General features: G+C 37.7%; 1 protein-coding gene across 1 annotated transcript in view; it reads right to left on the bottom strand.

Annotated features, from left to right (window-relative positions):
- SPMIP4 (sperm microtubule inner protein 4) overlaps positions 1-14,917 on the bottom strand; it is a 34,966-nt gene extending 20,049 nt beyond the window's left edge. The window contains exons 1-3 of the mRNA XM_057733652.1: positions 14,784-14,917; positions 6,687-6,863; positions 1,549-1,620 (exon numbers count right to left, since the gene is read on the bottom strand). Coding sequence (XP_057589635.1) covers positions 1,549-1,620; positions 6,687-6,863; positions 14,784-14,917 — 383 coding nt within the window. The remainder of the gene's footprint in view (positions 1-1,548; positions 1,621-6,686; positions 6,864-14,783) is intronic.

Here is a 14,917-nt window from a genome sequence, read left to right as displayed (position 1 = left end):
TTCACTCATTACCCTGAGCCCTACATGCCCACAAATAACAGTGCAGCCCAGGGACAAAGTCCACACTAGAGAAGCATTGTTATTTACTTTCATCGGATTTCAGCAATTAGTTTCAGCCTATGCAAATATTTCTGAAATATTTCAGTTATGAAAAATGAACAGTTATCAGTTAATAGTAAAGGCAGTAAAGTTGAATATACTGTTGCTTTTTTATATGTTTCTCTATTTAGAAAGTGCTACATAAGCCATATAATCTTATTAGTCTATAATGTATTATAAACACATAATTCACATGAACCTTAAAAGGTTTATGTCTTTCTTTATATGGACTCTTAAGTTTGTTGGAACTAAAAAAAAAGCATGTCTCCCAGTTATATTCCTGGGTGAGTAGGGGGATGAGAGGCAATGAATACAAGAATCTATGAGATCTAGAATTACCAGATTGGCTATTATATACGAAACACTAAATCAGTGTCTAAAATTTTTCTTATGTGACAAATTTAACTGATATTGACAAGTACTTGCCCAAGATTGATTTGAATCAACATGGAAAAAATTGTGTGTGTATGTGTGTGTGTAATTGAATCACTTTGCTGTATACTTGGAACTAATACAACATTGTAAATTATACTTCAATTTACAAAACAAAATGGAAAAATAAGAATAAAAATTTAAAAAGAAAACCTCTTTTTTTAAATTTAGAGTTTTAAAGGATAAAATGAAAATAAAAAATGCTCAGAGACACCAATTCCTTGACCTGAACCTAGCCATGATTTTACTGCCACTCTCTGCTTCTCAGGTTCCTAATCCCAAAGAAGGCCCAGCAACCACAAATCTCATGTCTGTTTGGCTCCCTCTTGTGGCTGAACTCTATATTAACTTCTTACCTATAAACAGATTCCTAACAATTCTAATAAAGATAAAAACTAATATTTTCATTTTTTTACTTCAGTGCTGTCAGTGTTTTTTTATTTGAAAATTTAAAAGTATGTCTTTGTAATATGAACAACAAACTATTTCAAAGAGTAAAAAATAATATAGTAGAAAATAATTCCTCTAAGCAGATGGTAAATTAAGTATTCCTTATCCAAAAAAGAGACTTAGGGAGTAATTTTATTAACAGTTATTTGTAGATTGTCATAACAAAGCTCTCTCATAAAATTCTGGTTAAAAATTTTGTTGAGGGCACTGGGGCTTTTTCTATGAACGTTTTAAGAAACTAACAGATTCTTATGAGATTGAATAACTAGGTCAAAGGCAGGGAAATGGGCCAAGATGACCTGTATGAATCTTTTTGAACATTACTATTCCATATTTCCTATTTCTTTCTTTGTTTAAATGTAACAAACTATTAGTGGATTTTAGTCTAGTTGTTTTATTTTTGTTGTTTTGGTCTTGGTTTCTATAATCAATGATCTCTACTGAAAAAAAGGAACACTTGTTTTTCTAAAAGTTCCCACTTTGGGGCTTTTAAAATTTTGCATATAACTCATTTCCACTTAAAAATGTTATTTGATCTCATATAAGGAAAAGAAACCTCAGACTTACAAAGAATCATTTCCATAGACATCACTTTTTTTGTTCCGTGACAAATAATAGAATTGTTCAATAGGAAGCTTTCTGAAAAGAGAGAAAAGATTAAATTGACCATCTTTTTAATAATACAGTGTAGTGGAGAGACAGTAAAAGATAAAATAGACTAATCCAACCATGTATATATGGTAATTCAGTATATGAAAAGGTGGCATTTTAAATCAGTGGAAAGAATTTACTTTTCAATAAACAATGCAGGAAAAATTCACTTGCCATTTGGAAAAAAAAAAGATTTTTATTTCATATTATTCACAGAGGTAATTTCAGATGGATTAAAAATCTAAAGAATTGGGGAAAAGCATGCAAATATTAAAAGAAAATATACAAGAATATGTTTTGTTCTTGGTGGTAGGGAAAACACTTTAAATAAGATTTTAAAAAAATCAAAAATCAAAAGGAAATTTGGTAACATCAAGTGAAAAACTTTTGAAGACAGGACAGCATAAAACAAATAAAACAAAGCTTGGAAGAAATATTTACAATAAAGATATGTAAAGGATTAATATCCAGAACATAAAGAATCAATATGAATCTATAGCTAAAAGACAAGCAATAAAAATGGGCAAAGAATAAGAACAGAAAAGGAAATATAAATGGTCATACATAAGGAAACATAAATGTAAGAAAAAAGTACTCAACCTAATCAGATAAATGTATTCTGATAGCCAAGATAAGCTTTTTATTCATTAGATAGGCAAAAATTCTACAGTTTGATAATATAATACAGTTGGCCAATAGCATGGTGAAATGGATACTTTTAGGCACTACCATGAGAATATAAAGTATTTGGGCTATATCTACTAAAATTAAAAATACTCATATATTGTGACCCATAACTTCCACTTAGGATTTTCCCTAGAGAATTGAGCTCAATTGTGTATTGAACTCAAGGAGGCCTATACAAGGATTTTCATTACATTTAGTTAGCACAAAAGAAGAAAGAAAAAAGAAAATACAAGAATGGCTAGATAATCTGATGCATCCACATTGTGGAACACTATGAGAAATTAAAAAGAATGAGATCTCTATAGATCCATACTTACAATCTTTAGATTGCAGTTTTAGGTTCACAGCAAAGTTGAGAGGAAGGTAGAGAGATTCCCAAACACCCTTTACCCCACACATGCTTAGCCTCCCCCATTATCAACATCTCCTACCAGAGTGGTACCTTTGCTAGGACTGATGAACCTCCACTGACACATCATTATCATCTAAAGTCCACAGTTTACATTAGCCTTCACTCTTGGCACTTGTGATGGTTTTTTTTTTTTTAATAAATTTATTTATTTATTTTATTGGCTGTGTTGGGTCTTTTTTGCTATGCGCGGGCTTTCTTTTTAGTTGCGGTGAGTGGGCGCTATTCTTCGTTGTGGTGCGCAGACTCCTCACTGCTGTCGCTTCTCTTCTTGCAGAGCACGGGCTCTAGGCGCATGGGCGTCAGTAGTTGCAGCACCTGGGCTCAATAGTTGTGGCTCACGGGCTCTAAAGCGCAGGCTCAGTAGTTGTGGCGTCCGGGCTTAGTTGCTCCGCGGCATGTGGGATCTTCCTGGACCAGGGATCGAACCTGTGTCCCCTGCATTGGCAGGCGGATTCTCAGCCACTGCGCCACCTAGGAAGCCCACTTGTGATGTTTTAATATATACTGTAGTGCTGAACTGTCCCTCGCTGCTCAATATCTTTTGAATACATACCCTACACCTACAGATTCCAAAAAACTTGCTTTCTCAGCCTTTGAGATTGGCCCTAGAGAGTGAAGGTTATTCACACCCCACAAGAATGCTCCCCAACAGAACCCCACATTGAGGATGTTCTTAATTAGGTAGATAATATGATCAATTCTGTGGGCATCAGTCAGGCTTTCTCCAGTCACCCTGGTGCTTGCTCAGTGGCTTCATAAACTAAATTATCATGGGGGCAGGGACAGAAGTTCTTATGTATGGACTCAGCAGCATGACCACATCGACACTGACCTGGTCACATCTGAGGTTACCAGCAGAAGTTACCAACCCTAAGTAATTCATAGAGAAAAATCTCTCTGGATATACTAGTCAGCCACCCAGTGGGAGGTTGATTACACTGGATCCCTTTCATCATGAAAGGTGATTCATCCTCACAGGACAGTTCTAATCATGGATTTCCCTTTCCTCCTCACTTCACTTCTGCCCGTTACATCATCAGTGGAATGTAACTGAATGCCTTATTCACTGCATGCCATCTCAATAATACTCTTGACTAAGGAACTCAATGTATCACAAAAGAAATAAGGCAATGGTTGAATTTAAAGGATTCACTGGCCTTGTCATATTCACAGGATGGTAGAATAGCCTACTGATGATTCATCTATGGCTGCGTGTTGTCCTAAAGAGTGTGGCACATGCTCTGAACCAGTGACCAATGAATAGTTTCCCCCATAGTCCGAATACATGGTCTGAAAAGCAACGCGGGGAAGTGGGAGTGATGCGTCTCACTCTCATTATCACACTGGGGGACATCTTAACTCTCTCCCCAGCCACCCTGGACTTTGCTGGTTTAGAGTAAAGGGAGAAATGCTGCCATCAGATGACACAACAATGGTCCCATTGAACTGGAAGCTGAACTAATCATGTAATCTGGGGCTCCTTATGATTCTGGAGAAAACAGGCAAGAAAGAATTATTCCAAGCAGACTGGGATGATGGATCCTAAATGTCCAGGGCAGGAGGACTGCTGCTATACCATGCTGGGGAAAAGGAGTATTTCTGGAACCTAAAACATCTATTGGACACCTCCTAGCATTGCTTCCAGTGGCATAAATTAATAGAATACTGTAGTAGCTGCACACAGGCAGAACCACTAAGTGCTTAGATCTTTCAGAAACAAATCTGTGGCTGCCCCACCAGCTAATGAACTCCTACCAGCTGAGGGCTGAGGGGTGGCGTCAGGTATAATGCCTCTCAACCACTAGTGTGGCTTCCCCCTGTACCCCCAACACTTCCAGGGAGAGTTTGGAAATGTGTGAGCGGTTTCATTCTGGTTGTCACAATGAATGCAAGATGCTACTGGTATTTATAGGTAAAGGGCCAAAGATGCTAAATATCTTGCAATGTGTGTGACAAAGAACTGCTCTGCCCCAAATGCCGTCTTGAGAAACACTTAGGGACTGGAATAAACGACACAGAATTTTCTTTTCTTGACACACTAAAATTAATGTTATAATTTCATGGCATCCTTTTATGGTTTGGGGGCTGCTGGTAAATTTTGTTTTTGTTTCATTTTTTTTGGCAATAGGAGTGGGACATTCTGTGATCCTGTTCCCCACAGGGAGTGGGGTGAGTTGTGGTACCACAACATCCCACCAAAAATCTCTTCCAGGGAAGGTGACAGGGTGTGGTTATAAGAACAAGCTTTTACATGTGCCTTATGAGGCTTGACCTGTCAGAGAGCTGAAAAATACTCTGTTTTCTGGTTTAAAATGCTCTTCTTAGGGAAAAAGAAAAGTGTTGTGATAGAAGTTATTCCCTGTTAGGAAATAAGATAAAACCTATTCTGCAGTTGTTTGCCAAGTGATTTACATTGTATCAGAGGATATGTATACTTTATCTTAAATATATTTTTAAGAGATAAATATGCCAAAAATGATACCATTTAACATAAAAGGGTGTGAAGAGAACTGAATATATTAACCTGCATTTCTGAGTCAGGGATGGCTGACATTTTAATTGGAACAAATATTTCCTCTCCCAGTATCCTGGGGCTGCATTCAATAAGACACTTAACACAAACCTCTCATTTCAAGCTGGATTTCCCTTAAGAAGCTAGTCTTTTGCTTTCTTTTTACACACTGGAATTCTGTGAGTATACGTCTAGCTCTTTTAGAATATTGTGTGTTTTTTAACATACAAATTCTGGGGACTAGAGCGGTAAACTCCATAAGGGGCTATACCCCTAATCTCTAGACCAATACTTGCTGTGCTCAAATTACTGAAGAAATGAATAGCTGGAATAAGTGAATGAATGAATAGATGAAAAGAACATGGGCTCTGGAGTTCAATAAATCTGGACTCAAATCCCTGTTCTGAAACGTCATAGTTGTCTGACTCGAGGAAAGGTACTGAATCTCTTGGGTCTCTATTTATTGTAAAACCAGGATAACAATAACCACTTTACAAAGTTATTATAAATCTATATTATATTAGAAAGTAAGTTCCATGAGTGTGGAGGCTTAAACAAACCTGCTGGAGGGATGAATGAATTTGAGGTCCTATGTATAACGTGTCAGTATTTGCGTCTTTCCAATTGGACTTAGCGTTTGTCTGCTTTCTATTGCTTTCTTGAGGCTTTCATAAGGCTGCCACATGTCCCTATTTTTATTGTTTTTCTTTCTAGCTGTGGCTTATCTTTCCTGATTTATTTCTTTTAACTGCTTTAGAATAAAGAACTAGTTAGGTAGATTGTTAGTCACTAGGTAACCAGGATTGTTAGATAAAGCAGGAGTAAGCAGGCTCTATGTGGAGAAGTTTCGATGGAGTTTGCTTTGAGCAAATTTCATACTTCTTAGTAGTTAATGTGACATTTAATTTACTACTCAGGGTTTTTTTTTTTTTTTTTTTTTTTTTTTCTGTGCTTTCTCTTCAGTTTTAACCTGTGTTTAGAATAAAGTTGCTGAAAGGGTAGCTTTAAGATTTATAATGGTTGAAATATTTTAATACTTGAAAACAATGCCCACTAGATTCTAATGACTATAGATTGATAAACAAGTTAGAAATCTAAAGTCAGGAACATCTGTACAAATTAGGCCAGCTATTTGCTCAAGCCAAAAAAAAAATTAATTTAATCTCTCTCAGCAGTCTTCCTATTTACTTTTAGATAAAATGTGATTAACAAGGGAATTAAATTAATCAAAATTTCTGATCACATACTTAAACATCTCTAAGGCAAGCAAAGACATTTATATTTGACTTTACAATTAGAAATTATATACTTAGTGTTCCCATCTGTGCCTTTTCATAAATAGTAAAAGTCTGGAAGTAGATTTAAGTTAATAAAGAACTCACAATAGAAATATAGAAAACTGAATAATAACCACCTCTGTGTGAGGGACTGAACGGTATTTACCTTGGCCAGATTTCTCCACCAAATCCATAATGCTGATGTCCTTTGCCCATGGCATGAGGAGGTTCACATTTTGGCCTGTGTTCCTCAGGGAGTGAAATGGGTATCATCCCACCATACTCCCTTTCAGCGCCCCATGGAAGCCTACATCGTTGGAGAGACTCCCTTAATTCCTGATACCTGTGAAAAGAGAGAGACTTTTGAAATAGCTTCAGCGTGGACTGCTATGGTCTGAATGTTTGTGTCCCCCCAAATTTATATGTTTAAATCCTAATGCCCAGTGTGGTGGTTTAAGAAAGTGGGACCTTCAGAAAGTGACTAGGTCATGAGGAGCCCTCATGAATGGGACTAGTTGCTCTTGTAGGAGACTCCAGAGAGCATGCTAAGCCCTTCTGCCATGTGAGGATACAGGGAGGAGGAGCTTGTTAGAAATACGTATTCTCAGGCTCCATCCCAGACTTAGGAATCAGAATTGAGGAGCGGTGTGGAGCCCCATAATCTGTTTTAAACAAGCCCTCCAGATGATTCTTTTGCATGCTGAAATTTTAGAAGCACTGCTCTGTTCAACAGTTACCTTCCACAGAAAACAGGTCTCCAATAGTTCCACCCTTTACAACTGTACCATTCTGTAGGTTGGAGACATGGAAATTTCCTCAGTTGGCTGGTAGGACTAGTCTGATGTTGAAAACTGGTAGTTCAGATGACTTTCTCTGTTCTTTCTTAACAAGGGGGTGAAAGGCAAGGTTACTTACTGTTGGAACCATGCTTCACAGGGAGTACTCAGTGGATATTTATTAAATGAATGCATGCCTGAGTGAATGAGCAAGGCCAAAGAGACTGATATGTTTCCTGGACTGCAATTTATGACACAGAATGAAACCTGCAGGCTAGGGAGAAGGCCTCACAAAACTCTTAAGAATATCTGGCTAAAAATCTGCTTTCTAATTAGGAAGGATTTAATATCTTCCAGTTTCCACTAATGGCAGTCTGAATTATCTGGACTAAACTTTCCACTGAAAATAACTAAAAATGCTGAAAAAGGAGCTTTGGGGTTGGTGAACATGTGGAGATGTTGCTCCTTCAGACATCATAGAAGTTTTATGCCCCGTCCCACATATCTTGCCCTATGCATCTCTTTCATCTGGTTGTTCTTAAGGTATATCCTTTTATAATAAACTGGTAACCTATCACCAAGAGATGAACAGTACAATGTTCTAGAGAACAAAGAACATTGATTCATCACAGTTTCCACAGCACAGCAAAAGGAGGACAGGTCATTGTAGGCAAGGCCTCTGGCACACTCACCACGAAAACCCCAGGATATAATAGTACCTTGCAAATATATGGTGTTCAACAAATATGTATTGACTAGGTGGTTTTCCTTGAGAGCAGATAATGACATGATAGTCTTACAAAGGGAATCAATTGTACTTTGGGTTAAATTGTCTTGGAGAAGTTGAATTCTATCTTTATATGATTGTTTTGATTTGCCTGGAGAAGACAAGGCAAAACAAAACGCTGAAAAGAAAAAAAAGGAAAGCATCTTCTTAAAAACAACTCATTGTTGACAAGACAGAAAGGGATACCAGGGCTCCATTAGAGGGAAATTAGGAATCCAGAGAGGTAAACAAGCACAGAAGCCACTTTTGTCGTTAGGGAAGTGCCGATTCTGGCACATTTCATTTTTGTTTTAAGGACTTTTCAGGGTGAGGAGCACAGAAATCAGCCACGTGAGGAATCTAAAGGAGACCATCTCCACAATAAGCTGGGATCCTCAAAGGGTGCCCTTTCATGTTAAAGGTGAGTAGGGAATATACCAGCTCTCTCATCTTCTGCCCAAGTGTGCACCTGTCCGTGACTTCAATTTAGATTTAAGTGATCTGGGATAGGTAGTATACCTCCTGCACATATACATGCAAGCCCAACAGGATTCCCTTTTGGAGCAGGGATTCTTGGAGGAATCACTGTCTAAGATTAGTTCTAAAGGACTTTTCCAGGTACAAAAGAGGGAATACTCTAGGCAGGGGGAATAGCACGTAAAAAGGCCTAGAGGTTATTAGAAAGGTTATGGAATTGAAAATTCCTGACAATGCTGTTTCCAGAATCCTTCTTGGGGAAGGACTTGCTTGTTTGATAAAATATTTTGTTAGGCTACTTGGTGAAAAGACAGACACTTGGCAAGCATGGGTGTTGCGAAGGACTCAGGCAACCCAAGATTTATTAAGCTGCTCTGCAGTGGAAGGGATTTGGTTTTTTGCTCTCGAGAGAGGAAGATGAGAGGAAAGGGAAGTAAAGGGAGAGGAAGAAAAGAAGCCAGCAGGATGGTAAGGGATTACACTGGGTGAAAAGCCAGTGAGGGAACTCTGGTGACAGCTGGGTTAAAGAACTTTTAAAAATACAGAAGCTATGGCTAATAAGGGACCTTTAGTTACCTATTATATGGTGTGATATGATTCCTTCTTCTGACCCCTAACTGATCAGTGAAATTTACCCGGCTCACAAATGCTCTGTGTAGATGAGGTCTTTGGAGGAAACTAAAAAATGACCAAGTTTCACACCTGGGTCAAAATTTTGTTGAACAGAAGCAGTATATGTGGAACCAGGAACCCAAAGTCAGTAATGACCATTCCCCACTCTCATCCTGGGAATTTGGATAGATTCTGAGGAAGGCTTTGGATTTCCAGAGGGCATGAGATAAAGATTGGCATGGAACGTATCTGGATCTTAAGGGTTAAGAAGACCTGAATTTTGGGTTATATCAGTAGAGCTGTGTGAGAGAGGAAGCAAGAGAGGAAGACAAGGACAATATCCTGCACAGCCTTATGGGCCCTTTGGACTACATCGTCTGAGCAATGGGGAGCCGGTTAGAAACACAGGAGGGGAGCTCAGAGAGAGAGGTGTGGACTCTGGAGCTGCTTTCTTCTTTGTACCAGCATAGCACTTGGCTTAATGTAATCCCCCTGTACATATTTGCTGAATGGAATGAAGAACTAACACTTGGGACTGTCTTATACATAGAACGCATTATCTCATAAAGTCACTAGACAGGGGTTGCACTAGATAGGCACTGGTAAATTATGGCCCATAGGTCAAATCCAACCTACTGCCATTTTTTTTTAAAGATTTATTTTTATTATTTATTTATTTATTTATTTATTTATTTATTTATTTTATTTTTGGCTGTCTTTGCTGCTGTGCGAGAGCTTTCTCTAGTTGTGGCGAGCGGGAGCTACCCTTTGTTGCAGTGGGCGGGGTTCTCATTGTGGTGGCTTCTCTTGTTGCGGAGCACGGGCTCTAGGTTCATGGGCTTCAGTAGTTGTGGCATGCGGGCTCAACAGTTGTGGCTCAAGGGCTCTAGAGCGCAGGCTCAGTAGTTGTGGCGCATGGGCTTAGTTGCTCCACAGCATGTGGGATCTCCCCGGCCCAGGGATTGAACCTGTGTCCCCTGCATTGTCAGGCAGATTCTTAACTGCTGCGCCACCAGGGAAGCCCCAACCTACTACCATTTTTGTAAGTAAAATTTTATTGGCATGCAGCCATGACCATTCATTTATATATTGGCTATTTTCATCCTACAATAGCAGAGTTGAGTAGTTGGACAGAGACTATAGAGCCTGAAATACTTACTCTCTGGTCCTTTACAGAGGAAGTCTGCCACTCTCTACACTAGCTAGCCAAGGAGAATCTGGTGACCACTGATTTGGGGTGCTGTAGAAGGGATGCAGGTGTTCAGTTCTCAGACCTCTGAGGTATGATCTATGACTATGATCAACAGACACAGTTTGGGGGGCATGACAAGCAAAAAATATTTAAACACATTTGATTAATGACAACCTGAGCTTTAATATCTAAGTTTTTAAAAGTTACATTTAAATTAGATGAGAATTTCTCAGCATCTGACCCTCATATATTACACTAGCGTAGGAAGATGAGCCAGTAGAATATGTTAATCAATCATTTGGGTTGGCATTCATCTAAAGCCAGTAAGTTGCAGGAAACCATTTAAAACAAAAGGCAAAGCAAAAATAAGTCATATTTCTCTTTCATTTTAGGGTCTCACATTCCCCACCCCCCCAGCTTTAATATTAACAGAATTTGTAGAATAAACTAATTAAACTAAATACTGAAGTTTTAAGATTAATTTTATAGCTTAAATAATACATCACCAAAGCAAATAACAATAAATTATTAGTGCTGCAATCTTTAGCCACATAAAATTAATGTTTACTTGTTTTTGAGAAAGATATGTTCCCTATAGATGAACCAATATCTTGCTTTGGAGTCACTTCACAGAATTTGGCTCTAGAGGGGGCTGAGTTTAGCCAGTAATTATTGAAAGGCATGATTAACGGAAAGCCTAGAACAAACATATGCTCATTTTTAGACAGGAAGCTAATAGTCAAAAAAAAAAATTCAGGAATCAGAAAGCAATGGAATAAACCCAGAAACAAAATGGGAACTTATAATTAAATCTTAAGCAATTCTCAAGACACTTTTTAAATTGATGTTTATTTTCCTAATGGACTAGGGAACTTGCTAGAAGTAAGGAGATGTCAACTGAATGGAAAAAGGAGGTAGGCATCTGTGATTCTGAGTATCTGTACCTGCCATTGTTAAATTTTCAATGGAAGAAATACAAAAGAATACCACCTGCTTATTAATATTTTTAAAGGATATCAAGTAATTATACATAATAGTGACTAATATAATTGTTAAAAAATATACCAGTGAAGAAAGGAACTGAAGTACAAAGATTAACTTGCCCTTGGTCACTGGGTAGGCCTGAACCACAATCCTGGTTTTCTTATTGTTTTCATTGCTTTCTGCTGGCCCAGTGGTTCTCAAAATAAGCTGAAACACTTCTAAAAATGCAGATTCCCTGAACCCAACTCAGATCCAGTGAGTCAGAATATCCACAGACAGAGCTTGGGAATCTGTATTTTTAGAACACTCCTCATGTGACTTTGATGTGCCCAGTTATCAGATCAATGCTGGGTAACAATGGAGTTAGACTGTGTTGCCTATTCCAAAAAGAAAAAAAAAAAAGTGGATATGAGGAAATAATTTTTCATCTATGTTAGAATTGCCAAGTTAGTTCAAAATATATTGTAATATTTTAAAAAGGCATTCCTTTAAGTTCATCCATGTTTAGAAAATAAAGCTACTAAGAGCTAACATATGCTAGGACTCACATTCATCCTTACCATTATGAAGGGTAATCCCTAAAAGCCAGGAGATTTTTGTTTTTCGCTGTTTTGTTTTTGAATACCTTGAGGTTTGAGTTGGGAGCCACAGTCTCTGAACCTGGTCTGTAAGAAGTAAGCCTCAGCATTGATAGGGCAGATTTACCAATATTACCCTGATGACAGTTTCCAGAGCAGTTCAGAGGAATACCATTGAGAGAAAAGAGAACTTCAATTTTGTAAGCTGCCCAGCTGCTTTTTAAAAGGGGGTTAAATGGAGGGGTTCTGAGAATATATGATCATCCTAGCTTTCCCATTTGGGGACTATGAAAGGAAAAAATTCACATGGAATAAAATGGAAAGCAAATTTTATTTATTTATTATGGTCATACCTAAATATTGCTTCAAATAGTACCTTATTGTATTTTATAGGTAATTGAATATATGTTGTGTTTAATTTTGGAGTCAGTTGATGAAAAGCAATATTTTCTCAAAGATGTTTCTCTTAGATTTCATGCCAGTTAAAGAATTTTGGAGCCAATTACTAACCAACCATAGGACCATTTAGGTGAAGGGGATCAAAATTTCAGTGAAACGCCTATATGAGTGCTTTTGAGGGCACAGCATTCAATCAGCACTAAATTCCTACTCAGAGCCCTTTTGGCCAAATATAAAACCTCACATTGCTGCTTTTGATCCAGGGAAAACTGCCACCCCCAAATCACACACGATCTGCTAGGGATCTCCTCTGACTTCAGGGAAGCCCTATCTAATCTGATGGTCCTTGGAGCTGAGTAGGAATTCAGGGCGCACAGCCACTTTTGGGAATCAGGTAACAAAGCAGGTGCAGTGAGGACTGAGTCAGTAGACGTGAGCTGAGCCCTCTTTCCTACAAATATGAAAATATTTCTTTTCATTAAGTGAAAATAGAAGTTTATAAAAAATGTTGACTACAATCCTTAAATTTAAAAAATGGAGAGAACATATTGAGATATTAACAATGGTTATTGTTTCTGGATAAAGGAAGTACAGAGGTTTTCTTCCTTGTGCTTTAATTTCATAATTTTTCCTTCCGTTGGAAAAATGGAAAATTTGTTTTCTTTGTGGATTTTCATGATTTCTATATTATTTACATGGAAATGTGTTACTTTTTAATTAGGGGGGAAAAGCTTTCTTTTTATTTTTTCATATAAAGAGTATGTTTACAAATTGAAATAGATCCATGGAAGTCTGATCGAGACAGTGAAAGCCTCAATGCAAGAAGAAAAGTCTGTTGAGAATCAGTGTTCGTTTGGCAAAGAGAACTTAGAGCCAAAAGAATCTTCAAACACTTGAGGGGCTGCTATTATGAAGAAAACAGACTATTCTTACTTTGCATGGCTTTAGAGGGAAGAACCAGGGTCAGCAGATGGACAGAGGAAATGTTTTTAGTAAAAAGAAAATTATCTAACAATCAGGCACATTAAAAAATGGAGTGCACTGCCTCTGTGGTAGTGATGTCCCATTTTGGAAGTGTTTAAACTGAGGCTAGGCGACTTCTTATTTGTTAAAGAACGAATTCTTGGGACTTCCCTGGTGGCACAGTGGTTAAGAATCCACCTGCCAATGCAGGGGATAACGGGTTCAATCCCTGGCCCAGGAAGATCCCACACACTGCAGAGCAACTGAGCCCATGAGCCACAACTACTGAGCCCATGAGCCACTACTACTAAGCCCGTGTGCCCTAGGGCCCGTGTGACACAACTACTGAAGCCTGCACAGCTAGAGCCTGTGCTCCACAACAAGAGAAACCCATGCACTGCAGCAAAGAGTAGCCCCTACTCGCCACAACTAGAGCAAAGCCCACATAGCAACCAAGACCCCACATAGCCAAAAATTAAAAATAAAGTAAAAAAAAAAGATTCTTTTTCTTTTAAATTGAAGTATAACTGATATATATAACATTATATTAGTTTCAGGTGTACAACATAATGATCCAATATTTGTATACATCACAAAATGATTACCACAATAAGTCCATCCATCACTATACATAGTTAACAGAGTTTTTCCCAGTGATGAGAACTTTTAAGACCTTTTCTCTTAGCAACTCTCAAATATACAATGCAGTATTATTAACTATTGTCACCATGCAGTACTTTATATCCCCAAAACTTATTTATTTCATAACTGGAAGTTTGTACCTCTTGACCATTTTCTTAAATGAGAAAAACTTCTTAGATGAGAGATTTGACCAAGTGAATTTATGAAAAAACAAATAAACAAAAGCAAGAAAACAATTACACAGGCTGTTTTTCACCAAGGATTTTGAGGTTTTTTTTCCTCAAAATGATTCAAGTAAATATGATACAGAAAAGCTGGCAGTAAGATCTTGGAAAATTACTTGTTTGTACCTGTTCCTTCATATGTAAAATGGGGATAATGATAGTACTTATAGGGCTGTTGTGAGGATTAAAAGAATTACTACATACAAAGCATTTGGTACAGTGCCAACACAGAGTAATCACTCAGTATATGTTAGATGCAAATTTAAACATAATCTGCAATTACTGTGTTACAGGAAATATGGTAAAGCAAAAATTTAGAGTATTTTTGAGCAGATGATACTATACTACTCTTTAATAAAAAGTTTGATTAAAACACTAATTTGCAAATGAAGGAACTGACCATTCTAGAATTCTAGAATGTAGTAGATTAATTTGACGTTTGCCTTTTAAAAATATACACTAACTTTTTTCTTCTTGCCGAGTTCCTAAAAGATGTGGACACTTCAAGGTTCAGTTAATTGTCATGCTATGCCTTCCTTATGATGTGATAAACAGAAGAGGCCCATAACCTTAAATGCTGTTTCTCTCATAACGAAAATACACTAATATATTAAAACCCTTTTCAACTGCTTTCTCTGGGTTTGTTTTACCTGTCCTCTGAGGCAGTTGGGCGAGCAGCTGTTTGTAGTGGAGTGTGCAATTCATTAGAGTAAAAGGTGTCTGACAGTATGTCAGCTCCTTCAAGCTCCCTGCACCAGTAGGGCCTGCCATGAATTACCTCCAT

This window comes from Hippopotamus amphibius, chromosome 4 (genome assembly GCF_030028045.1).
Source record: "Hippopotamus amphibius kiboko isolate mHipAmp2 chromosome 4, mHipAmp2.hap2, whole genome shotgun sequence".
In the NCBI taxonomy this organism is placed as follows: domain Eukaryota; kingdom Metazoa; phylum Chordata; class Mammalia; order Artiodactyla; family Hippopotamidae; genus Hippopotamus; species Hippopotamus amphibius.
The sequence above is the reverse complement of the archived record's forward strand: the minus strand, read 5'-3'. Positions and strand labels throughout refer to the sequence as shown.